At 43.4% G+C, this 26,073-nt stretch overlaps 1 protein-coding gene across 2 annotated transcripts; it reads right to left on the bottom strand.

Moving 5' to 3' along the window:
- Positions 1-1,674: 1,674 nt before the first annotated feature.
- On the bottom strand, positions 1,675-25,768 carry LOC114026523 (lysophosphatidic acid receptor 6-like). 2 transcript variants are annotated; one of them, XM_027840268.1, is made up of 3 exons: positions 25,704-25,768; positions 8,431-8,476; positions 1,675-2,710 (listed from the first exon to the last, which is right to left on the bottom strand). In XM_027840268.1, exons 2-3 carry the CDS (start codon positions 8,445-8,447, stop codon positions 2,038-2,040), a joined length of 690 nt encoding a protein of 229 aa, XP_027696069.1. In that variant the 5' UTR covers positions 8,448-8,476; positions 25,704-25,768; the 3' UTR covers positions 1,675-2,037. The 2 variants fall into 2 exon arrangements, with proteins under 2 accessions (XP_027696069.1, XP_027696065.1); XM_027840264.1 differs by lacking the exon at positions 25,704-25,768 and adding an exon at positions 21,265-21,516.
- Positions 25,769-26,073: the final 305 nt, after the last annotated feature.

Raw genomic sequence — 26,073 nt, 5'->3', positions numbered from 1 at the left:
GAGAAATGTTCAAGAGCATGAGTTGAGCTGTCATCAGAACCTGTCATCTGGCTCACAGTCCACTTCAAGGAACGATTTCATTTGAATTGGTCTCTTCATGAGGCAGGAAGAGGATTGAAAGGGGATTTCTAGCTTCACTCTTTGACCTAGAAAGAGTGGAAATACCACAGGAGAGAGTTTGGGTCTGCTGGCTATGTCTGGCTCTGATCATTTATTCTCATTCTCTGTAGGGATTAGGAGAGGAAGGAAAAGGAAGGAGGAATACAGAGAGTATGCTACACTCTAAAAAGAGTCATGTCAGAGAGGGGCAAAGAAGTAATTCCAGCCAATTAGAAAGCATCAGTCTTAGGAGTCAGTTTGACCTAAGGTACTTGCTTTGCCTGTCAGTCCACCAGATCCTCTATGGGCCAATCTCATAGGATCATGGGTATAGAGACGGGATCTTATGAATCTTCTGGTCTGACTAGTACGTGTGCAGCTCTTTATTTTGCCAGATGTCTAGGCCTTCCTGCCTCCTCATGCTTCCATTTCCTGCCCCCCAGATGTCCTTGAGTTTAACTTCAAATTGTTGACCCAGAGATGTCCATTAAGGGAAAGTTTCTGTTGAGGAACCTAGTATGAGCCAAGCATTGACAGGTCCATAGACTTTAACTATGGACTGAGGCTCTTACTCAATAGCTTCATTCATTAGAGGAGGCAGAATGGTGTAATAAACAGTGTTAGCCTTGGAGTGAGAAGACTCAAGTTCAAATCCTGACTTTGACGTGGGCAAGTCACTGAAGCCTCAGTTTCCTTATCATAGAATGGTGGCAATCAAACCACAGCTCCTATCTGGAAGGGCTACTGTGAAGACCAATTGAGATAATTGTGCAAAGTACTTTACAAACTTTTGCACTCTAGAGAAATGTGAGCTATTATTAGTGACTACATAGATAAAGCAAGGGGACAAAAAGAATGTCTTAGGGCAAATGATATATTTGTTTCATGTAGATCTAAACTAGCATGCCCACTTGAAACACCTCGAGGTTCGATCACCAGAAATGTTAGATGAAAGAAATTAAGGGAGAACCACTCTCCTGAACCCAAGCTCTAACAAGAGCTTTGCAAAGAACTATAGGTATCCATAAACACAGGCCTGAGCCAACTTGCATTTGGCCAAGAGAGTGGCTTTGGGAGGTATGTGTATACCTACCTTTGGGAGGTATACATGATACCTTTGGGAGGTATATGGGAGGGTAGTAACAAGCTTAGCCTTCAAGCCTGATTCACATCCCACCACCTCCTTGGCAAAGCCTTCCCCACCTACCTCAGAAACCAAGTCGATTGCAGCCTTCCTTTGTCAGTCTACAGCACTTCACGTTTGTATCATTCATTCAGGATGTCGCAGAATGTCAGGGCTGAAAGCATCCATTCCCTCATTTTACAGAGGCCCACATAGAGGAAGTGACTTACCCAAGGTTGTAGAGGTTGTGACTCTGCTATGCCACCTCCTCTTAGCTTATACTGCTTTCTGTTATCTCCCTCACTACACTGTACACTCCTTGGGGAGAGACCCTAAGTATTCATTATCTTTATTCCCCTCACAGCACCTAGCACAATGCTTTGTACGTAGTAGGCAATCAATGAAGAATTCCTGATTATATGATTAAAATGTGCTTTAATCAATTTCACCTCTCATGATACAATGAGATTTGGAGGCAGAGGACCTAGGTTCAAATCCTGGTTCTAATACTTATTACCTGTGTGACCATGGGCACATGGGCCTCTGTGGGCCTCTGTCTCCTGTATAAGATGACAGGCCACACTCGATCTCAGAGTTCCCTTCCAGCTCTAAATCTAGGAACCTATGAACTCCTCTAGCACAGTCTCCAGGCTTTTCACATGTTCTTTGACAGAAAGCAATACATAGTAAACACCCAATAGAACCAATAAGGAGGGCCAGACATCCCTAAACATTCCTCTAAGTCTCAGTGTACAGATCATATACATGTTTCTCTTCCTCTGCCCATTCACTGAGCATCTCCTTTTTGAATCACTTCAAGGTGACTTGCTGAAGAATATCTTATAAAAGAGATATACGTTGATGATTCGTAAGAATAAACCGATGGGATAAATGAATGACTTCATCAGGGCTGCTGCTCCATTGCAGGAGTTAAGTAGCACCAGTGTGTACTTGGGTGCACCCAGAGAAGTGATGTTGAGGTCCCTTAAGCACTCCAGTTGATAAACAATACACTCAGCAATAACAGAAGTCCAGATGAACTTAGAAGCCACCCTGGCACATCTGACCGTTCTTATATGGCGGGTCTCAGCTGGAAGGAATGTGATCAGAAAGGCCTCCAGACTTACACAGCTGAGCAAAAGGGAGCTGATGTGGGCATTTGCAGTCTGGAAGTTTTGCCACAGGGCTGTCTGAAAAGAGCATGACGATCTTTCACCCTGAGAGGCATCTTGGATCATGGCAAACACGCTAAACCCCACTAGGATGTCTGCCTGGGCCACATTCTGAATAAATACTACCGTGGATTTCCTGGAAATGTTGGGAGACATCAGGAGCAGTGTGACATATGAACTGGCACACAGGCCCAGCAAGCTGATGACGACATTGGGGAATGGCAAGATGAGATACTGGAGATATTTGAACACAAGATAACTTCTGAGATCTTTCATATGATCTCGCTTGGTGAGCCCTTGGAAATGGAAAGGGTTCCTAAAAGGATGTGAAGAAGGAAAGAAATTAGAGTAAGTCTATGGGTCAAATAACAGACTTCCCCAAACCTAGGTGTATGTTTCACTTTAGCCAGATCAACTCTCTTGAGCACGCTAGCACACGCTAACATCTTTCATATGTTTGCTTAAACCCCCTTCAGAGCAGACCGTGTATCATCATGAAACCATACACCCTCTGTGCTGCTGATCACTGATAAATGCAGTGTCTGGGTTCCATTTCTGTGCTGTTGTTGCATGCAGATGAAACGTTTGTTCACACTTGCCCTTATTGGTCCTCGTGAATTGAGTTGCAGGGAAAAATGAAGAGCAATTTCATTTCCTCTTACATGGATGCATTAATGCATCGACACAGAAGATGAGCTTAACTGTGAATCCCATGGGACCAGAGTTTGCCAGAGGAAGGGCATGATTGCTCCAGTTGGATGCAACCAACAGGACGATGGAAATGGAGGACTGGGTAACAGAAGGTGTGCTTCATTGAAAACAGACCGGCTGGGCAAGAATGCCAGTCAAATCTGTCGTAAGTGGGTGCTAGGAGTGTAGGATTTCGAGATGGAGAGTGCCTTAGGGAGGAAGCCCTCTCATCACACAGAGGAAACAGAAGCCCAGAGAGGGGAAGGGACTTGCTCTGGATCACACAGATAATAAGGAGCAGAATGACGATTTGAATCTAAGCTCGCTGACTCCCAGACTGATGCCTTTCCTAATATACCACTTAAAACGGAAGCATGGCTAGCATTCTCTTTAAAGTGAGAGTTATTACAGAGGGAATGGCTTATGCAGCTAGGTGGTACAGTGGATAGAACACTGTGCCTGGAGACAGAAAGACCTAAATCTAAATCCGACCTCAGATACTCACTAGCTGTGTGACCCTGAGCAAGTCATCTAACCTCTCTTTTCCTCAGTTTCATCAGTTGTGAAGTAAAGATAATAACAGTACCTAACTCATAAGGTTGTTGTGGGAATCACATGAGATAATATCTGTAAAGTGCTTAGCACAGTGCCTGGCACATAGTAGGTGTTTAATAAATAATTATTCCTTTCCTTTCCCCCTTATGCCTGATCAGCATTGTTTCATTCCCAACCCAAAATGTTTTGTTTCATATTAGTAATACATGTGTCTGGTAGTGTAGAATGGTAGATAAAGCATAGGACTTGGAGTCAAGAAGACCTCAATTCAAATCCTGCCTCAGACACTAGCTGTGTGACCCTGGACAAGGCACTTAACTTCACTGTGCCTCAGTTTCCTCATCTGTGAAATGAGGGAGTTGGAATTCTAGTGGTCTCTTCCAACTTGACGTCTATACTCGTATAATCCTTCCTTCCTGGTCTTTGCATCTTCATCATATATAGTTGATTATTCCTTCTTGTGCATGTCTTAGCTCCTCAGCTTTACTCTAAACTCCTTGAGGCATGACATCTACTCCCACATTTTCTCACAGCATACATCAGAGCAGGTGAGGGGAAAGAATGTCTATGACACAATTAAAGGAAGGAGATTCAAGGGGATAAACTGGGCCAGACAAGCCAACCAAGGAGCGCCACACCCTACTCCCTCCTGACCTGCCGCTCTGCTTCTGAGCTCTCTGCCTTGGAATCGCCACTCCTGTCCCTGCTTTCCCTTTCCGCTTCAGTCCTTTAGGTTTTAGTGCCTGGTTCTCAACTGGATCTCATCACAAAACTTGTCACTCTTTAGCCAGGAGGAACCTTTCCCCAGTAGCTGTGAGAGCCCCATTCACTGGTATATGTAGCAGCCCCACTGCAGGGAATATGACAGCAGTGACTACTTCATGTATGTATTTTGCTCCCTACATCCCTCAGCACTGTGCCTTGCCCATAAGAAATATTCGGTAATCATGATTATTGATTAATTGGGCCTCCAAAACTCAGAAAAGCAAAAACTATCAGGGGCTCTACTCAAATAGCTTTTAGAAAGATTAAACAGGGTTGCAATTTGGGTGAGAAGGTGGGTGACATTGATAGCAAGTTGCCAAAAGTTGGAGTGTCAAATGAAGCTTCCCAGAAGGGCCAAGAGAGATTGGAGATATCAGGGTACAATCGGGAGAAGGCCGAACTTGGAGTCAGGAAACCTGAGTTCTAATCAGCGCTCTGCTACATCTGACCTGAAAGGCCTGGGACAAGTCACGGTCAATTAGCTTCTCCGGGCCTCTGTTTCCTCATCTATAATATGAGGGGGTTAGACCAGATGACCTTGGAGGTCCCTTCCAGCCATAGGATTATATCCTCTGATATTGTAGCACTATAAAAGAATGCCAAAGAAATTACTTAACTCAAAGAAAGGTTCATCTCTGCATCTTCTACGCATCCATAGATGTATCCTGTTTCATGATGCTTCACACCAATGGGTCCACCATTGGAACTTCAGTTTCTAACTATATTTCAGAGCCTAGGGCACACTGTGGGCTATCCCATCAGATGATATAACGGTCCTAGCTAATTCATGCCTATATAGAATGATACCATCTATTATCCCTGGCTTCCATTACATGACTGGCTCACCTTCTTTTCTGGTCTCACATCATCAATAGTGTGCTGCAGCCTGTTTCTATCCACCATACATCTCTCCTGATGGATACCCAATTGCTGCACTGGGATCCATAAAACTTGAAAAGACCCCAAGAATGGCTTCCAGCCCAGTGGGTGGATCCACTCTGAAGGAATACAGGACATGGACAAGAATCAAAAAGGATAATGACTTGGCTAGGTTGTATTCTGCACCCCAAGATGGTAGAGAGTGAATAGCCATGCTGATGAGGTCATCAATGCACGGTACACGTTACTCTCAGCAAGCAAGGAAATAGCATTGCCGACGCCTTTGATTGGGAGTCAGTCCTGCACGTAAGTAGCTCAGATCTGAACTTCTCTTGATATGGGGGGAAGGCCTACGCTGTCAGCACTCAGATAGCGTCCGAGGAAGTTACTCAGCATGGTCTTGGAAAGGGCACTGGGCTGGGCATCAGGAGGACCAGATTCAAATCCTGCCTCAGGTTTATATACAATAATTATTGGTGTGGCCCTAGGCAAGTCACTTAACTTTTCTGTGCCTCAGTTTCTCATGTGCAAAATGGAGTTGGCAATGTTTTAACTCCTTAGCCTCTAAGACCCCTTCTAGCTCTAAATCTATGATTCTGTGATTTGGTGAAATGGCACGAAAATAAAAAGACTTAGTGTCTCCCTTTTTTTTTGTCCCCACTATTCAAGCTCTGAATGAAGGCCTTACTGCTCAGCTCAGTATTACTGCTAGGGTTACTACTTTGAGGTAATTTTACCATCTTTTAAAAAACACCCATTCCCGTAAAACCAAGACCTTTATTGGCACTTTGTCTCGAAATCCCATGTAGAGTACTTCAAACCTTAGAACTTCTCCCTAAGGCAAAAATCTTGAAATGCTTTTATTTTTCCCATTAGTGGGAAAGAAACTCACATTTTCCATTCTCCTTCTTTGAGCGCATTGCTCATTAGCAGCTAGGAGCACGGCAAGGCCAAGTTCTCAGGCAGCCTATTCCAGTGCCAGTTTTGCAGGCAAACATCCCTCCCTGCCCCCTTTCTCTGTAGGCACCCATTATTTGTCATTTGGAGACCCCAAAAGTGGCAGAGAAACCCCACCACCACCACCACCACCGGCCTCTGGTCATTGAGAGCCACAATTAACTGGAAATGAACACCAGATGTTCAGAAAGAGAAACAAAAGCCAAGTCTGAGATGTTAACCATGAGGCTTGAAAAGCCTTGGCGCCCTAGCCATTTTGGAGGTCGGGCATCGCAGAACACAGTGACCTCTGCAATGTATAGTTAGGATTTGGGGAACATACCCCCTTTTGTTCAGTTTTTAATCACTGGTTTGTGCCAGTGGTCTAATTAAGACTTTAAAAGATTTGTTTGAATCCATCAATCCCTAAGCACCTGTTAAGCACCTACTATGTGCCAGGTGTGTGGTAGTTGCTAGAGTTACAAATACAAAGGATAAAGCAATCCTTCCTCTCATCTAAGGTTCCATGGAGTGCAACTGATTGATTGATTAGTAATGCTAGGTCACTAACTTAGAAAATATTTCGGGGCAGCTAGGTGGTGCGGTGGATAGAGCACCAGCCCTGGATTCAGGAGGACCTGAGTTCAAATCCAGCCTCATACACATAACACTTACTAGTTGTGTGACCCTGGGCAAGTCACTTAATCCCATTGCCTAGTCAAAAAAAAAAAAGAAGAAGAAGAAGCACAAGAAAACATTTTTATTATGTCTAAGAATTCCCCTCACCATACCTTTCCTATAAAGCAGGGGCCTCCCCTCTATAGGCATGGGGCTTGACTGCCATCTTTGCGTCATCAGCAAATAAAAGCCCCACTGAGGTGAAGAAGGGGGAATGTCTTGGGATGGCAGTGGAGCCTTCCTAGAGCCCCTAAAATTATACCAGACAGGCAACCACTTTCTCCACATACCTATAAGAATGGCCTGGCCCCCTCTCTACTCCTGTATGGGTATCATTTTTTTCAGTATGTGTGGCTCTCTCCCTCTGTCTCTCTCTTTCACCCACCTTCTGTATCCTCCTTCCCATAATGGAATAAGAACTGACATTTGTATAGTGTTTTAAGTTTACAAAGACTTTTACATGCATCATTTTACAATAGCCTGGAGAGACAGGCACTACAAATATGATTATTTCTATTTTGCAGATGACAGAATTGAGGCTCAAAGAAATTAAATGACTTGCCCCAAATTATATAGCCAGTAAGCTTAAGATCTGAAGCCCAAATATTACTCCAAATTCAGTGCTCATTCCATTACACCAGCAGGAATTTGTCATATGTATATATATTTATATATATATATATATATAAATACACATATATAAATATATATACATATATATGTAATTTTTTGCATTTATTGAATAGTTTTATATCCCCTCATTTTCATTTTAAGTATGAACGTAGCATTTTAGATTTTTATTTCAAAACGAAACTAAATGAAGCTTTTTTTAACTTCATAGGAGCATAGGTTTAAAGCTAGAAGGGACCTCAGAGGTCATCCTTCATTTTATAGATGAGGAAACTAAGGCCCAGGCAGGTAAAGTGACTTGCCCAAGGTCACACAGACAGCAGCTGCTACAGTCAGGCCTTAAACTCAAGTCCTCTGCCCCAGGGTCAATACTGCAAGTTCACCCTGCTGTCTCCCTGCTTCTGTGACCTGACTGATTCCTGGCCCCCAATAGACAAGGAATTCCCCACTGCGAGGTTAGGTTTGTGTTCAGAATGGGACATCATGGCGGTAAAGAAAATGGTGAGGAAACAGTAGCAGCTTGTGGGCTGGCCATGAAAAAGTTGGGGGGGTGGTCAAAGAAAGGGCAGCATGATACCATTGAAAAAAACATTAGATTTAGAGTAAGAAGAACTGTATTCAAATCCTGGCTGTCCTACTTCCTAGCTGAGTGACCCCTGTCTCAGCTACTAGAGGTAGTGGGAGTGAAGATGAAGGCGTTGGGTGGGTCCTGATGATTGCTAGCACCATTTCTGCGGCTCCTTCCTCTCCCCAGGGGGCAGTCTCCCTCTCCCAGTGTGTCCCATTGCATGGGGTTGGAGGCTGGCCACTGTGAAACACTCAAGGCTCTTGGCACCTTACTGTGATCCCTTTGGGAGAAGGGAGAGCTTTGGGAATTTCATAAAGAAAATATCATACACTTACATCAGTCCTGGGGCCATCAATAACTTGGGAATGTTGGGAGGGAAATCTAAGGAAAGAAAACAGCAGTTACTACAAGATGTTAAAAACGACTGAAAGCACCCACAAAATCCCCACGTCAGTACCTAGTGAGTCACATGCAAAGGCCATTGATGTCAGTCTAATGCAATGCGTTCATTTGAGATCCCCAAGATTATAAAGCCTGGAGGGGTGAACTTGTACTTGTCAAAGTCTCACTGCTTTGAGGAGCTGGAGTTCTCTTGGTATAGTGAATATGAGGCCAGCCACAGCCTTGGTTTCAGAGTCATGAAGACCTGAGTGCCAATCCTACCTCTGACACATGCTGCCTGTTGCCCTTAACTTCTCAGGGCCCCATGCATCTCTTTAAGACCACCAGTTACAGAACACTTGCTGATCTATATTGGTAGAGAGAGTTTCCCCATTCAGAGTTCCTTCCTTACACCAAGGAAAGCACAGTTCTGATCCCCACCCCCCCCAAAAAGTCTTCTCTCCATCAATTATAATCAGCCCCTCCAAACTTGAGAAGCAATGCAGCACAGTAGACAGAGCGCTGGACTTGGGTTTGAATCCCACCTCAGACACTTATTAGCAGTAGGACCCTGGACAGGTCATTTAACTTCTTTGGGTCCCAGCTTTCTCACCTGTATAATAGGGATAATAATAGTATCTGCCTCCTGGGGTTATTGTGAAGATTAAATGAGATAATGAATGTACAGTGCTCTGCAAACGGTAATTGCCCTTTGTTATCATTATCAGCATCCTCTTTCTCATTATTATTATTATTAAGATTGTAGCTTTTTCAATTTGCTAGGACCCGACAGAGCACGCACCTAACTAGCATAGCCTTTGAGAACCTAGGATCACCTCCACATCATGCTGAGGCATCCCTATATCCTGAGAAATCCCACCACACAACCAATACAGACCCATGTCTTTGATGACTGCTAATTAATACTAACAATAATCCACTTTCTAGTTTTCAGAGATACTCATTTAAAAATTCATAGTTTGAGGAAATACAATGCTTGCAGTCACAGAATCAGACCTAGAAGAGAACTCAGAGGAAATCCACTCCAACCTGGACCTGAAATGGAATCCCTTGTAGAGAGCAGGCAGACTCCACAGATTGTGATAGCAGCCCATTGACTTAGTCCATCAGCACATACAGAGATCTTGGACAGGCAATGAAGTGTGCCCAAAGTTGAACAGGAAGAGAAGGATGGCACAGATTGCAATGCTAGTTTTCAATGATCCCAAACTACATTCTGCATCAAAAGCCCAGCTCTTGAATACCAGTGTTCTCCAGGTGATTCTCCATGGCTCAGATAATGGTCTTCCTGCCTCAAGTCTCTCCCTACTCCAATCCATCCTCCATACAGCTATCAAAGTGATTTCCCCAAACCGCAGTTCCAACCATGTCACTCCTCTGCTCAATAAATTCCAGTGGCTCCCTATTACCACAAGAATCAAATACAAACTCCTCTATTTGCTGTTTAAAGCCCCATCACTGTCTGGCTCCAGCCTACCTTTCAAGCCTTATTTTACATTACTCTCCTTCAGATGCTCTATGATCCAGTCAACCTGGCTTCCACTCCTGTCTTTGCCCAGGCTGCCCTGTATGCCTGGCATACTCTCACTCCTGCCTCCCCAATTTCTTTCAAAGTGCTATTCAAATGCCATCTCTTACATGAATCCTTTCCTGTTGCCTTTTGTACTCCCTCCCAAAATTACCTTCCATTAGTTTTGTGTACACTCCTTTGCCTGTAGATCACATGTGCAGCCTACACCCTCACTCTCCCCACCCCTTTCCAACTCTACCTCTCTGTCCCCTATAAGAACGTAATAGCCTTGCTGGCAGGTACGATCTTGCTTGTTTTTATATTTCTAGTGGTTGGTCCAGCCTGGCACATAGTGGTAAGTACTTAGGACCTTTTTTCATTCATTCATTCATTCATTCATTCATTCATTCATTCATTCATGTTGTCTCCCATTAGAGAATGTAAGCTCTTTGAGGGTAGGAAGTGTTTCATTTTCGTCTTTGATCCCCAGTACCTACCACCATAGCATGGCCTTAATAACAGCTTGATGATTGATTGATTGAAACCACAGCCTCAGCAGAACCAGACTCGTATGTGAAGTGGCCCCAGTACACTGGAGAGACACATGGTAGGCATAAGAAGGCTGCAGCATGTGACCAAGAGTGACTTTCAGGAGGAATACAGGATAAAAGACATTACGGAAGACAAGTATAACTAGAGAAGCGAGGGGACTAACTGTAGCAAGGGTGAAGGGAACTAGTCTATTGGCAGGAGGAAATGGTCCTCTGGGGAAGATGTACTGAAGGATGTGGATAAGAAGAATCATATGAATTGGGGAAAGGCTAGAATCAGCTGTGATGGAAGGAGGGGCCATCCATTGTAGTATTAGACCACAAAGTCCTCTAGGGCTGGAGCTGTCTTACTTACCATTGTTATCCTTCCCCAGGACCTAGCACAAGACATTGAATATAATAGGTATGCAAGAGGGGTTTGTTAAATGAATGAATGAATGGGGAGGCCAGTGTAGCAGTGTACTGCTATCCAGGTAGTGGCTAGAAGAGCTGATTCAGGAATTGAGAAGACCCAGGTTTAGGCTCCATTTCTGCCACATCCTGGCTGGGTGATGCTGGGCAAGTGACCTAACTTGTCAATGCTCCAGGCAGCTCTCTTAAGAGTAGACATTGGGAGGAGCAGCTAGGGGGTGCAGTGGCTAGAGCACTGGCCCTGGAGTCAGAAGGACCTGAGTTCAAATCTGACCTCAGACACATAACACTTACTAGCTGTGTGACCCTGGGCAAGTCACTTAACCCCAAATGCCTTGCAATAAAAAAAAAGAGTAGACATTGTGGGTATGGTGCTGATCTACATTGGTAAAGAAAGTTCCTCACTAGGAGCCTCCTGTACTGGTGAAATCACAAGTCTGGTTTAAAAAAAAAAAAAGAAGAATGAGTGAGTGAGTGAAGCAAGTTTCATGATCAAGCCCGATGTTTTAGTGCTGAGTTGAATGTCCTCAGAAGTTATCTTACTTCTGGTTACCACATGGCCAACACAGAGGGGATTACCTTGTACGTCATTGTCTGTTCCACTTGAGACATGTAGAAATGTTATTGTCTCATGTTGTTATTCAGTTATTTTTTCAGCTGTCAGACCTTTCATGACCCATTTGGGGTTTTCTTGGCAAAGATCCTGGAGCAGTTTGTCATTTCCTTCTCCAGCTCATTTTACAGATGAGAAAACTGAGGCCAACAAGGTGAAGTGACTTGCCCAGGGTCAAACAGCTAGTAAGTGTCTGAGGCCAGATTTGAACTCAGGTCTTCCTGACTCCAGGCCAGGAGCTCTAACCACTGCAGTGCCTAACTGCCCAATGTCATTGTCCTATATTTGAGCTTAAAACAAGGAAGTGGGTATGCATAAGTGACCTCTACCCACCCCCAACACACACACACACACACTCAAACACACACACACACACACACACACACACACATTTCCTGTTCTACTCAGTTGTTCAATGAATCAGTCAGGCTGGCTAACTCCGATCAGCACCAAAACCAGCACCAGGCCCAGCCCCTAGGCACTACATTTTCTTCAGTATCTAAGTCCTAGAACCCATAGGATCATAGCTTTAGAGCTGTAAAGTAAGGCAGTGAGAGAGGAAGCAATTTGCCCAAGGTCAGGCAGGTAGTAAACAGCAAAGCCAAGATTCAAACTCAGGTCTTTGGATTCCAAATCCAGTGCTCTTCCCACTACATCACACTCTTGTCTTTCAAAAGCAATCAAGAAAAGATAGACTGTATTGATGTGAATGAACATAGGCACATCCTCAAAATAAGATTCCTTTAAAAGAAAATAAAATGCTTACGTACACACTGAAAAAGCCTATATATTTTTCCTATAAAAAGTTTATTGTCATTTTCCCCAGTTCTTGTCATTCAAATGAAAAATGTTTTATTCACTAGATTATCAGTACTCTCTGCATCTTCGTCCCTTTTGTGATTGTTCACACTTAACACGCACCACTCAGGTTTGGTACAATCCTGACTCAGGATAGCGGGGGAAAGTCTTCAGACTGATGGGATCGCTTCATGGGGGGCAGTCAAACATCCATCTAATATGTCTTCTCCTTGGTACTTTCTTCTCTCTCTTCTTGCTCTCTCCTGATCTGATCAATCATGTTCTGCCTCTTTTGCTGGATCTTCATCCACATGATGCCCACTAACAGTGGGGGTCCCCCAAGGCTCAATCATGGGTCCTCTTCTCCCTCTATAGCATTTCATTTGATGATCTTGTCAGCTCCCATGGCTTCAATTATCATCTCAGATCTACCGGTGCAGCGCTAACCTCTCCCCTGACCTTCTGTCTCACATCTCCAACTGCTTTTTAGACATTGCAGACTAGATGTCTCATAAACATCTCAAACTCAACATGGCCAAAATTGAACTCATTATCTTTCTCCCTAAACCCTCCCCCTCTACTGCCTTTCCCTGTTGCTGCTGAGAGTACCACCATCCTCTTACCCAAGCTTCCAGTGCCAGGTGGCATCCTCGATCCCTCACTCTCACCCCTCACATCCAAAATTGTTGCCAAGTCCTGTCCAATACTACTGTTGTAGCATCTCTTATTTATGCTCATTTTCTCCTCTGACACTACAATGACTTTGATGCAGGCTCTCAATCACCTCATGCCTGGACTATTGCAATAGTCTTCTGCTAGGTCTCCCTGCTTCAAGTCTCTCCCCACTCCAATCCATCCTCCACTTGGTCTCCAATTCAACAAACTCCAGTGGCTCCCTATTACTGTTAGGATCAAATATAAAATCCTTTGTTTGGCTTTCAAAGCACTTCAAAACCTGGCCCCTTCCTACCTTGTCAGTCTTCTTATACCTCCCTTCCCCTCACATACCCTATGATCTGGTGACAGTGGCCTCCTTGCTGTTCCTTGCACATGACATAATTTTTCTAACTCTGAGCATAGTCACTGGCTGTCCTTTTGACTTCAAATGCTCTCCCCTTCTCAGCTCTACCTCCTTGCTCCCCTGGCTTCTCTCAAATCTCAGCTAAAGTCCTACCTTCTGAAAGAAACCTTTCCTGTTCCTCCTTTATCTCAGTGCCTTCTTTGTGAGTCTATCCTCAATTTATCCTACATGTATCTTGCTTGTACGTAGTTGTTTGCATATTGTCTCCCCCATTACACTGTGAACTCCATGACAGCAGGGATTGTTTTTTTCTTCCTTTGTATCCCCAGTGCTTAGCACAGTGCCTGGTACATAGTAGACACTTAAAGAAATGCTAGTTGTCTGACTTACTGAAATATATATTGTATGGGAGAAGGCATTGCACTTAAAATCAGAGGATCTGGATTCCCATCCCAAGCTCTGTTAGTTTCTACCTGTATGAGCTTGGTCAAGTCATTACCCTTCCCTGAGCTTCAATTTCCTTATCTATAAAATGAAAGAATTGAACTAGGTGACCTCAAAAGAACTTTACAGCTTGAAATCCTATGACCCATGAAGACTTGAACCTCCAGGGTCAGCCCATGGCCAAATTATAAAGTAGATGATTTTTCTTTGCTCCATTCTGGCCACCTAGGACTATCCTCACCAACCCTTGGTATGGGACCTCACTAAAGGCATATACATTCTCTGGACCTTTTCCAACTCAGGATTTCCACTCCTCATCAAAACTTACCTATCCATGGACCCATCCTCTTAGGCCCCTCATGACAGCTCATTTCTTTAACTCATCTGTGCCTACAAAATCAATCACTCCTTCCTGTTAAAAAGGCAAATGCTAACAAGGCCCTTGTGAAGATGATACCTTAATACATAATAAATATGAGTTGAATCAAATGAAACTGGACCCAGAGGAGGTACTCTGACTATGCCAATTTCAGGCCCAGTAACAGGCTAATGGAAAAAAATCTGGAGTTTTTGCTCACTCCTCATATCACAAGACGTAGGCAGTTGCTCACTCCTCCTATGTGTAAGGCCTGCCTTGGTTGGTACTCTCCCTCAACTCACCCCTTCTCTTTCTCTTCATGCCACTTTACCCAAAGCATCCTTTTGCGTGAGGAAGAAGAGGATGCCTGTATACTTCATAGTTTCTGTCAGCTAATTTCCCCAGATTTCACATTGGTTAGGCTCTGATAAAATGCTCATAGCATCAAAATATTTCATAACATCATAAGATTGAGAACTGGGAAATTATCTAATCCAGGGGCCCTTTGCTTTGTTGTGTGGAATGGTCCCTTGTGCAGTCTGGTGAAGCTTACGAGCCCCTTCTCAGAATCCTGTTTTTAAACGCATAAAATAAAATAAATAGGAAGACAGAGGAAACCAGGTATACTGTAATACCGTTATTGCAAAGATGACAAGTTCACAGCACCAGGTTAAGAACTCCTGATTTAGTTTAACTCTTCACTTTACAGTTTTACAGGAATGGAGGTTCAGAGAGTAGATGTAACTTTGCCTAATGTCACACAGAGAGTAAGAAATGCTATATTTTAAACTGAGGCCCTTTGACTTTGAGACTACACATGCCGGCAAGAGCCAGTCTTACAAGTAGGGGAAACAAGTTTGATTTCATTGATGTTGGGACAAATCCCAGCCTCCAAATATTCCTCCTTTCTGGGGGCCCTAGTGTCTGAAATTCCATGACTGAAGGTTCATTTCTTAGGGGCATGAAAGTCTATCAGTCTTTCAGAGTGCCATATTTAAATATGAGGATCTTTGGAAATGAAACATGATTAACTACCACGCAACAAGAACCTTCTTACAACTTCCAAAATTTGGGCTCTATGAATACTTCCCCAGTGAACATGTTACTATTTAGGAAGGAGTTTATGAGTTCCTTCTCCCAAGTGACATTTGTACTTTAACAGGGGCCTAGGAAAGACTAATCTTGATAATTTCAGTTCCCATGATCAGTTGGTAGGGTGAGGATGGAACTCTGAAGGGGTGTGCTGGTAAATGTTCAACAACCGACTCTCCAAAAAATGTACCTATGATGTGCTCTTAAATTTAATTTGCATTATTAACATTTTCTACATCACTTCTTAGGTCTAGACATTCAGTAAAACAATAAATCAAGTCATGACTTGTAGCATCTACAGATTTCCCCAGTGTATAGGCTCATACTGAAAATTTAGGAACCAGCATTTGCAAGCTGGTCCCAAGCTGGCTCCAGCACACCTCTGTCTTTGGGGCACCCTTTAATTGCATCATGTAGGTGGACAGAGGCAGGGTTCTACAGTGGGAAGAGCACTAGACCTGGAGCTGTGTGATCCAAACTGGAATACGGACTGGTTATGTTACCTTGGGAAAGTAATTTACTTTCCATAAGCCTCAGTTTTCCCATCTATAAAATTGGGCCAATAATACTTGTACTCACAAACTTCCAGGGCTGTTGTTTTCCTTAAAACAGGATAGACTTTGTTTCCTTACAACAGTGATTGTTAGTAATACAGAAACAGGGACTATTATTCTGTGTAAGTGATCACATATGTGGTAGAGTCTGAGGGTCTGGGAAAAAAGAAGCTCCCCTTGGTCTCCTCCAAAGTCCCTCCTGCCATCTGCTCGCTGATGCCTGGAATACTTTTAACAAGGGTCCAAACCTTTCATTTTATTCCTCGTTGAGAGATCAGGCTAAGAAACCTCTCCGAAGACACCATGATGACAAATTCATCCACACCCAGATATAAATGACTGAGAGCAGAGTCCTTCCACGGAGGATGTTGTGGGGTGGCAGATGGGAATAGGGAAGAGTGAGACAGGAATCCTAGGCATTAGAGCTAGAAGGGACCTTAACCTTAGTTAAGACCACAGGTTCTTAACCCTTCTGTAACCTGGACTCCTTGAGCAGTCTGGTGAAGCCTATGAACTGCTCTTCGGAATAATGTTTTTAAATGTATAAACATATAGGATTACAAAGGAAACCAATTATACTTAAATATAGTTATCAACTATATTGGGCAGCTAGGTGGCGCTGCAGAGGATAGAGTCCTAGACTTGGACTCAGCAAGACTCTTCCTAAGTCCAAATCTGGCCTCAGCTACTGACTAGCTGGGCAAGTCACTTCACCCTACTTGCCTCAGTTTCCTCATTTGTAAAATGAGCTGGAGAAGGAAATGGCAAAACTCTCCAGTATTTTTGCCAAGAAAACACCAAATGGGGTCATAAAGAGTAGGACACAACTGAACAACAATGAAACATAGATATCAAAATGTTTTTAAAAAAAAAAAAAAGACAAGTTCATAGATCCCAGATTAAGAAATACTGAATCTATAGAGAAATGCAAATTAAAACAACTCTAAGGTACCACCTCACACTTATCAGATTGGCTAATGGACGGAAAAGGAAAATGACAAATGTTGGGTGGGGATGTGGGAAAATTGAAACACTAACGCATTGTTGGTGGAGTTGTGAAATGATCCAACCATTCTGGAGAGCAATTTGGACCTATGCCCAAAGGGCTATAAAAATGTGCATACTCTTTGACCCAGCAATAGCACTTCTAAGGCTGTATCCCAAAGAGACCATAAAAATGGGAAAGGACCCACATGTACAAAAATATTTATAGCAGCTCTTTCTGTGGCAGCAAAGAATTGGAAATTGAGGGGATGTCCATCGATTGGGGAATGGCTGAACAAGTCGTGGTATGTGAATGTGATGGGATACTATTGTGCTATAAGAAATGATGAGCGGGTGGACTTCAGAAAAACCTAGAAAGACTTGTATGGATTGATGCTGAGTGAAGTGAGCAGAACCAGAACATTGTACACAGTAACAGCCATATTATTCAATGGATGACTAACTTTGATAGACTTAGCTCTTCTCAGCAATGCAAGGATCTAAGACATCTCCAAGGAACTCATGGTGGAAAGTGCTATCCACATCTAGAGAGGGAACTGTGAAGTCTGGATACAGATCAAAGCATACTATTTGCTTTTTTTTTTCTTCTGTTTTATTTTGTTTCTTCTTTCTTGTGGTTTCTCCTATTGGTTCTAATTCTTCTTTACAGCATGACTAATGTGAAAATATGTTTAATAGGAATGTATATGTAAAGCCTATATCAGATTGCATGCTGGCAATCTGGGAAGGGGGAGGGGAGGGAGGCAGAGAAAATTGGGAACTCAAAAGCTTATGGAGGTGAATGTTGAAAACTAAAAATAAATGAATTAATTAAAATTTTTTTTTAAAAATTTAAGTTAAAAATATTTCTAGTAGCACTTTTTGTGATGGGCAAAGAATTGGAAATTGAGGTAATGCCCAGCAATTGGGGAATGGCTGAACAAGTTGTGGTATATGATTATGATGGAAAACCTGGAAAGACTTACATAAACCGATGCAAAATGAAGTGAGTAGAACCAGAAAAACATTGTACACAGTCACAGCAATATCGTACAACAGTCAACTGTGAATGACTTAGCTATTCTCAGCAATACAGTGACTCAAGACAGTTCTGAAGGATTTGTGATGAAAAATGCTATCCACCTCCAGATTCCAACTGATGGAGTCTGTATGCAGATCCAAGCATATTTTTTTATTTTCTTTATTTTTCTTGTTTTTTTTTTTAATCTGTGTTTTCTTTCACAACATGACTAATAGGGAAAGATGTTTTGCATGACTGTACATGCAGAACCTATATCAAATTGCTTGCCTTTTCAGAGGTGGGGAGGGGAGAAGGAAGGAAAGAAGAGAACCTGGAACTCAAAAAAATGTTTTAAATGTTAAAAATCATTTTTACATGTAATCAGAAAAAATAAAATATTTTTAATTAATTTAAAAAAATGGAGAAAAAAGAATCCCTGAATCTAGTCCAGTACCCTGTGGGCTTCAGTGTCAAGATAGTCAGTGGGGTAGGAATGGCAGGAAAGGGACAGGCTGGGGTTTTTCAAGAAGAAAGAAGAAAAAGATAAAGCAAACGTCAGCATGGAGGAAGCTTGCTTTTTCACCACTCACCCATCCTCTGAACGATGGCGTGGACTGACCTCTGGCCATTAGCAAGCTTAAGGGCAAATGAGTGCATGTATGCAGCAGGGGCGAAGCAAGAGCTGCGGCCGGAGCAGGGGCCCGTCATCCAATCGGGATTGCCGAGGGAGCCAAGAGCCCAAGCAGGAGACAGAGATCGTCCAGAGCACCCCGGATTCCTGGCTCACCCCACCTGGCTGGCCACTGACCCACTGAAAGATTTCATCACGAGGGGAACAGCTTGGGGATGGACACTCACAAGCTCCCTACGGCGCTATTGTGGAGAGAAAATGAGTGCCGGCTTTTGGCTTGCTTGCAAACAAAGGAGAGGCTTGAGTCTGAGCTCCTAAACTATGTTTCCTTGAGCTCCCTGGTTTGGGTTTTTCAGTCAAAGGGTTTGGGAAACAGCCGCAGGCTGCCATCCCATTGGATGGTTTTGGTTTCGTTGTTTATTCGTGGCTCTCGGCTCTTTCCACGTGTTCACACTGTTGCTCCCCATAGACAAACTCCCTTACCTCCCAGTTGAGCCAAGAGCACACCTCAGTCAGGCAGTCTTGAGCGGGGCAGATCTGTGCCACCATTGACTTCCTCAATTCTAGCTCCACTTCCCCTCTGAGAGGTCACCGCCTGATGGAGGAAAACAATGGTGCGCCACACCCCAGTGCCTAGTCAAAGAACCTCAATCCTCGGGCAGTTTACTGATAAAAACTCTACCAAGTTGTGAAATAAGGGGCTCTGGCCCCGTAACAGGCTACCTTTGCCAACACTACCAGGCAGGGAGTGGGTCAGAAGGTTCAAAATCCCATACTTAGCCATCTACCTAGAGGTGCCCCAGGAAGCCCACTTCAAAAGGTGTGTTTGGCTGACGTGTGCAAATGGTGATTTGCAAGAAGCAAGATGCATGAAAGGGTGACTCCCAACCACAGCAGAGATAAAACTATGCACACTTGCCCTGTGGCAAAGGCACCCAAAACTTGACATCACCGAATCTAAGATGGCATGGTTATTTGTCTTTAGATCAATGAAACTCAGAATTCTTCAGGGGAACAGGAAATATTAGAACTATTTGCATATGAAGACAGGCAATATGGTAGGGAATGGTATTAGCCATATTATCAGAATTGAGAAACTGAATCTTAACCCAAGCATGGAGGGATTGGTTATATGATGTGAAGTTTTGAAAAGCAGTCTGGTCTAATGGAAAGTGCCCTGGATTTGAATGCAGAAAATCTTGGTTCAAATCTTGGCTCTGCCAAGATGGCTGTATAAGAACGGGCAAGTTATTTTGCCTCTATCGTCCTCCAGTTCTTCTCTTGTAAAATAAAAGGTTGTAATACTTGGGTCAAAGACATAAAGAAAAATCATATATACATACATATATATGTATGTGTGTATAATAGGTCACTATACACATACAAATACACCCCAACATACTCATAGATGTATTTTTGTGCTAACAAAAACGAATGGGAAACAAAGCCCCTCATTAGCCAAATGAAATGGCGAAACAAAATATTACTCATGTATGAACGTAACGGAATATTGTTGGATCATACAAACAACAAATATGAGGAATTCAGAGATATGTAGGAACACTTATATGAATTAATGCTGAGAATTAGGAGAAACACATCTACAACAACGAGAAAATAAACGAAAATTCTCAAAGGCAGTAAAACACAAACGAAACTCAATGAACAATCTTGATGGGGAGAACAGGTGATGGTGAGGAGGACCGCAGGGGTGGCATGTTGCGTCTACTTTCAGACGAGCTTGCTTTGTTGCTCAGTTTTGCCCAGCTGTTTTTCTTTGTTCCAAAAGAGGGTTCGATAAATGGGAAGGAAAATAAACAGAAGGCCTCCCTTACAAATAGAGAAAGAGGTCCCTTCGAGTTCACATGTTCTCTAGTCCTGCAATCAGCTGGCATGGAAGCTTAGAGAGCATCAGAGCTAGAAGGAACTTTGCTAACTACCTAGGCCAACTTCTCCCCCACTTTTATACATTCAAGGTTCTTAGATGCAAAGCTAGAAGACCATCCAATACAACTTCCTCACTTTACAGATGAGGAAACTGAGGTCCACAGAAGGTAAATAGCATACCTGAAGGCAAAAAGCTAGTGAGTAGCAGACCTTAGTGTTATTTAAATCCAGGTCATTTGCCTCCAAACCCAGTACTTTTCTCCAAACCATACCACTGTACCACGTTACCTAGGCAAGCTCTGTTCTGTTGAGCCAAGGGGAACGTTAAACTAGCTTATGAAGTGATTATTAGAGACGCTTATCACTAGTTCACATTTCTACAGTGCTGTACAGTTTTGCCAAGAGCTTTATAACCATCATCCTCACAACAGCCCCATGAAGTAATATTTTAAGTACTGTAAGTATTACATAAGTAATGTAAGTATTATTATCCCCATTTACAGATGTGGAAACTGACACACAGAGATGAGAAGTGACTTCCTCAAACTCACCCAGCTAAGAAGTGGCAAAGCCATCGTTCTATCGTGAGTCTGCTTACTGCCAAGGCAGGGCTCTTTCCACTATACCAGAAACCATGGTCTAGTTGGAAAGAAGAGATGTACATACGAAATGTTGGCAATATAAGGCAAGAAGGTTCTGTTGAGCTTTAAGTGAAAGGAATTGGGTACTACATTCCAAGGCAAGCATTACTCCTCTCGTCTGTTGTCAACTGGCTTCCATTTTCTCTCTCTCTCTCTCTCCCAGTTATCCCCACTTTCAGGATTAGTTGGAGACGTGAGATTCAGTTACCATGCAGAGATTCCCCCCAAAAAAGAGTCAGAAAAGCACTTACTTGGGATGGTGAGCCAGCCCCGTTCTCTTCACCAGTGTCGTGTATAGCCAAGTGGCACCAGGGCCAAAAATCACTTAATCTTTCTTCTTCCTGGCGATATATTTAGTTGTGGGCCTTGAGTAAATCGTCTATCTAGAGTGAGCCATGAGGAGTTTGCTAGGCTCCATGCCCAACGGCAGATTTCACAAGAAATATCTGAATCACAACTGTTAATAAGCCTCTGTGCAATCTGGAAGAGGTAATGTTTCTATCCTCACGGCTCAGCTAATTGTCTTCAAGTTTCCCTCTGAGGAACTAAAGGCTGAAGCCCTTCTCCGTGGGAATGAGGTCTAAGTCTCTGGACAAGTTAAAGCTTGGGTTCAACACCAAGGAAACTGCCTTGTGAAGGATCTGACACACCAAGAGTTGGAACCATGTTGGGCTCTGCCAAGGGTGTAGTCCATGGGACCACTGCCATGGGCAAAGTTTGGGGCGGGGTTAGTCCTCCAGCTCAGGGCTTTTGACATTGAGGCATGGCTTTCTCTCACAGGCATTGAATTATCAAGTAAAAACAGCCTAAAATAACAATAAACCTAAAATAACCACCTTGTATCTGCGTAGCCCTTTCAACTTTCACGAGAATGACAGAATTTAGGGCTGGAAAGGACTTTAGAGAATTTCTGATCCAACCCTTTCATTTTACAGAGGAAAAATCTGAAGGCCACTGACTTGCCCAAGGTCACATGTCAAATATTTGGTAGATCAAGGATTTGAACCTGGGACCTTGAACTCAAGATCTACTTCTCTTTCCACGCCGCTGTGCTGCCTCTTACAGTAAGGCTTTGGGCAAGTCACTTCCCTTCTCTGGATCAAATCCCAAATCCTCTTTTTGGGGGGCCTTCCTACCTTTCCAGGCTCCCTCCCCCTTCTCCTCCTGGCTTCCCTGGCTTCCTTCAAGTCCCAGATCAAATGCCTCCTTCTGCAAGAAGTCTCTTGCTCTCCTCAATCTTAGTCCCTTCCTTCTGTTGATTATTTCCAATTTATCTTGTACCTAGCCTGTTTGCACAGGGCTATTTGCATGTTGTCTCCCATTGGACTGTGAGCTCCTTGAAAGCAGAGACTTTTTTGTCTTTCTTTGTAACCCCAGCTGTTAGCCATTCAATGCCTATAATATTGGCTATTCGGTCGTGTCTGATGCACGTGACCTCATGGATCACAGCATGCCAATACTATCCATGGGGTTTTCTTGGCAAAGATGCTGGAGGGGTTTGCCATTTCTTTCTCCAGCCTGTCACATAGTAGGTGTTTAATAAATGCTTGGTGAGTCTGGCTTCAGTTTCTCCCTCTGTAAAATGGGAGAGTTGAACAAGATGATCTCTAAGGTCCCTCCTAGCATGAGGTTCAATGACACCATGAAAGTCCTCTTTCTTTTGGGTTGTCATAAAGGCCATAGTGCCATTACCCAGCATTTGGGAAAGTTTTCCATGAATGTCTAGGTAGTGGCCATGTCCTGGCAAGAGCATAAATAATTCAGATCCTTGCTGAGAACCCAAAGAAAGAATCTGATGACCTAATCTGAGCCCTCATTTCATACCTCTAGCTTTCCGGATGAGCAGATGAATAACTGATGAAATAACAGTAACCTATGTATGTTATACACACTGTTTATGTTGCCAAGAGACTGTCTGATTCTAAGATAGTGATGGGGAATTACAAACTAATGAATAATAATGAGTAAAGAGGCCCTGCCACCCCACCCTCCACAAACAGTCTGCAAAGTCAGTGTTGAGCTTTGAGATCATGGGCTCAGAGGATTTCACTGGCAAAAACCTTAGAAATCATCTGATTCAATGCCCTCATCTTTCAGAGGCCCAAAGAAGAGAGGTGACTTTTCCAAGGTCACACTAGGTAGTAAGTGGCACATCCTGGAATTTCAAATCCAGAGCTTTTTCTCTCTTTGAGACAGATCCTCTGGTGCTGCTCTCCCACCCCTTACATTTTACACACAAGGAAACCAAAGCTCAGAAACCTTAAAGGATTTGCTTCTGATCACACAGATGAATTTTGGAAAAACTCCTCACTAGCCATGCTCCCTTATTGGCTGGCTGACAGGAACTGGTGACCCAGGCAGTTTGGGGGAGGCTAAGTGGCCCCTGACCCTCTAGTACCCTGGATGGAGCAGCCCCTCTCTGAATTCCCATAGGAGGGAATTCAGTCAAATTTTTCTTGGTGAACACTGTTCTCCAATACAATTGCCAGAGCCCTTATATTTGCCCTGAGGTCACTGAAGCAACCAGTGAGGGCACCAGATGTCTTTTAACCTGAACCCAGAAGCCTCCAGGAAGGGCAAGGAGACATAGTCAGATTTAAAGTCAAAGGGCATGAGTTCAAGCCCCAGTTCTGTGTGGCCTGGAGCAAGTCACTTCCCCTCCCTGAGCCTCAGTTTCCTCCTCTGTAAAATGAGGAGCTTGGACTAAATGATCTCTAATGTTCCTTCAAGCTCTAAATATATGATCCAGAACCCTTGCCAGGTGGTCTCTCTTCTTCCCTGTTCTTGGTCCCCCAGCCTATTTCCTGACCTAAGCATATAGCTCTGATTCCCAGTTCTTCAGGGCCAGGATTTTCCATTAGGTACTGAAAATTGAGGCAATTTCCTAGATTGCAACCTCTGTTGCTGATGACTTGGGGTGCTTCCAAAAAAGAATAGAGACCCAAATTTCCTGTACATACATGCAATCAGCCTATTTATTCAGTTTAATAATAAGCATTTATTAAAGGTCTATTATGTTCCAGGCTCTAGAGATTAAAAAACAAAACAAAACAAAACAAAAATAAAAATAACTGTCCCAGCCCTCAAGGAGTTGGAGAAACAACTGATACACAGATAAATAAAAGGTAGTTTGAAGAGAGCGTGAGAACTAGCAAATGGGACATTGAGGGAACACTTCCTGTAAGAGGTGGCACAGGGCCTGAGCCATGAAGGAAGACAAGGAACCTGAGAGAAAGAGATCAGGAGGGATGACATTGAATAATAGGGAACAGCCTTGGCCCACACAGAGAAGAAAGAGATAGGATGCAGAGTCCAATGTCGGCAGAAAATAGAAAGCATGATAGGGAGCCGTGTGAAGTAAGGCTGAAAGGGTGGGTTGTAGTCAGATATTACAGGGTCCTGAGACCCAGACTGGGGAGCTTGTAGCTTAACCTTGAAGCAATCAGTTTTTTGAGGAGGAAAATGGCAGAGCTACTGATTGAGTGGTGACATGTACAAGGCCCATGCTTAGCACTGGAGATGCAAAAATGGGAACCACAGTCCCTGGATTCAGACACTTCCTAGCTTGTGACCCTGGGCAAGTCACTTCACCTCTGTCAGCCTCAATTATCTCATCTGTAAAATGGAGGTGATGATAATAATAATAGTACCTTTCTACCAGAGTTCTTGTGAGAACCAAATGAGATAATATTTATAAAGTGCTCTGTCAACCTTAAAGTGGTATATAAACACTATTATTGGTATCATTATTGTTAGTAGAGAGCTTATAGTCTACTAGGGTAGATATGAAGTGTTCACAAATAAATATTATACAAGGAAGAATGTGAAGGGAGCAAAATGCTCTAGGAAAATTTCAGGAGAGAAAACACTTTGGTGAGGGCTGGGGAAACTTTCTGAGGGATGAGGAGGTTCAGTGTTGTGCTTGAGCTCGCTCTGCAGCGTAAACTGATTGTGCAATTTTCAGTGTGAGCATTTACACCTCAGAAATTAGCAAAAGCTACAAAGCAGGACCTGAATTTTGCTTAACGAATCAAAGAAAACGATGGAGAAAATGTTGATAATGCAGATTACACTTCAAAGTATGACATGTGTGTGTGTGCGCATATGTGTGTATGTGTGTATATTTTCCCTAGAGATCGACTTGTTAAATATTTACCAGCACACCCCTGGAGAGGTTCCTAGCTCTACAATTGGAAGGAATCTTAGGATATAGAATCATAGATTGTAAAGCTGCCAGGGGCCTTGAAAAATCATCTAGTTCAGTCCCATATCTTGCAGATGGGGAAACTCAGGCTCAGGATGCTAAGTTGACTTGCCTAAGGTCACACGGTATTAAGTTGCAGAGCTGGGACTTAAGCAAAGGCCCTCTGACTCCACTCGGTCAGTCAGTAAACTTTTATTAAGCACCTACTATGTGTCAGGCACTGTGCTAAGTGATGGGGATAAAATCCAATAAAGAAAGATAATCTCTGCCCTCAAAGAGCTTAAGGACGTCCAAAGTTGTGAAGCCAAGTGGGAAATGCATAGCTGGCTGGCCTGGGCACCCTTCTTAAATGGAGGCCTTGAGAAGAGTCCTCCTCTTGGCCTTCCAGTCACAAGAAGCCCAGGGCAGAGGGCACCTTTGGAGAAAGGAAGGGATTTCTCTCTCTTCCCGTATCCCACCAATGAATCTTACAACAGAGCTACTCACTCAGTTGGAGGCACCTGCGAGCAGCAGACTCACGGATCCCGGAAGATTGACATGTCCAGCAGAAATATTTCACCAAGGTCAGCAATATGACAACACTATGAAGAGAAAAAGGCTATCAGGGCCCTGCAACATCATAGTCATGAGTTGCCTTGGCTGCACGTGTCCCCTACGTGTGTGCCTCTCTACCAGCGTACTCTATGTGTATGCACACTCTTGCTACTGATGTCATACTTGTGAAGAGTGAACACTGTAAGCGAACTTAGAGTGGATATGTTTTGTAGCTATTTTTCTTACAATGACATCTCAGTAAATACCTCTGCTTTGAGCTAATTGTGTCCTTTTGCTGACTATTAAAGGTAAATGTACTGAT

This window comes from Vombatus ursinus, unplaced genomic scaffold, assembly GCF_900497805.2.
Source record: "Vombatus ursinus unplaced genomic scaffold, bare-nosed wombat genome assembly UNPS02004691.1, whole genome shotgun sequence".
NCBI classification, from domain to species: domain Eukaryota; kingdom Metazoa; phylum Chordata; class Mammalia; order Diprotodontia; family Vombatidae; genus Vombatus; species Vombatus ursinus.
The sequence above is the reverse complement of the archived record's forward strand: the minus strand, read 5'-3'. Positions and strand labels throughout refer to the sequence as shown.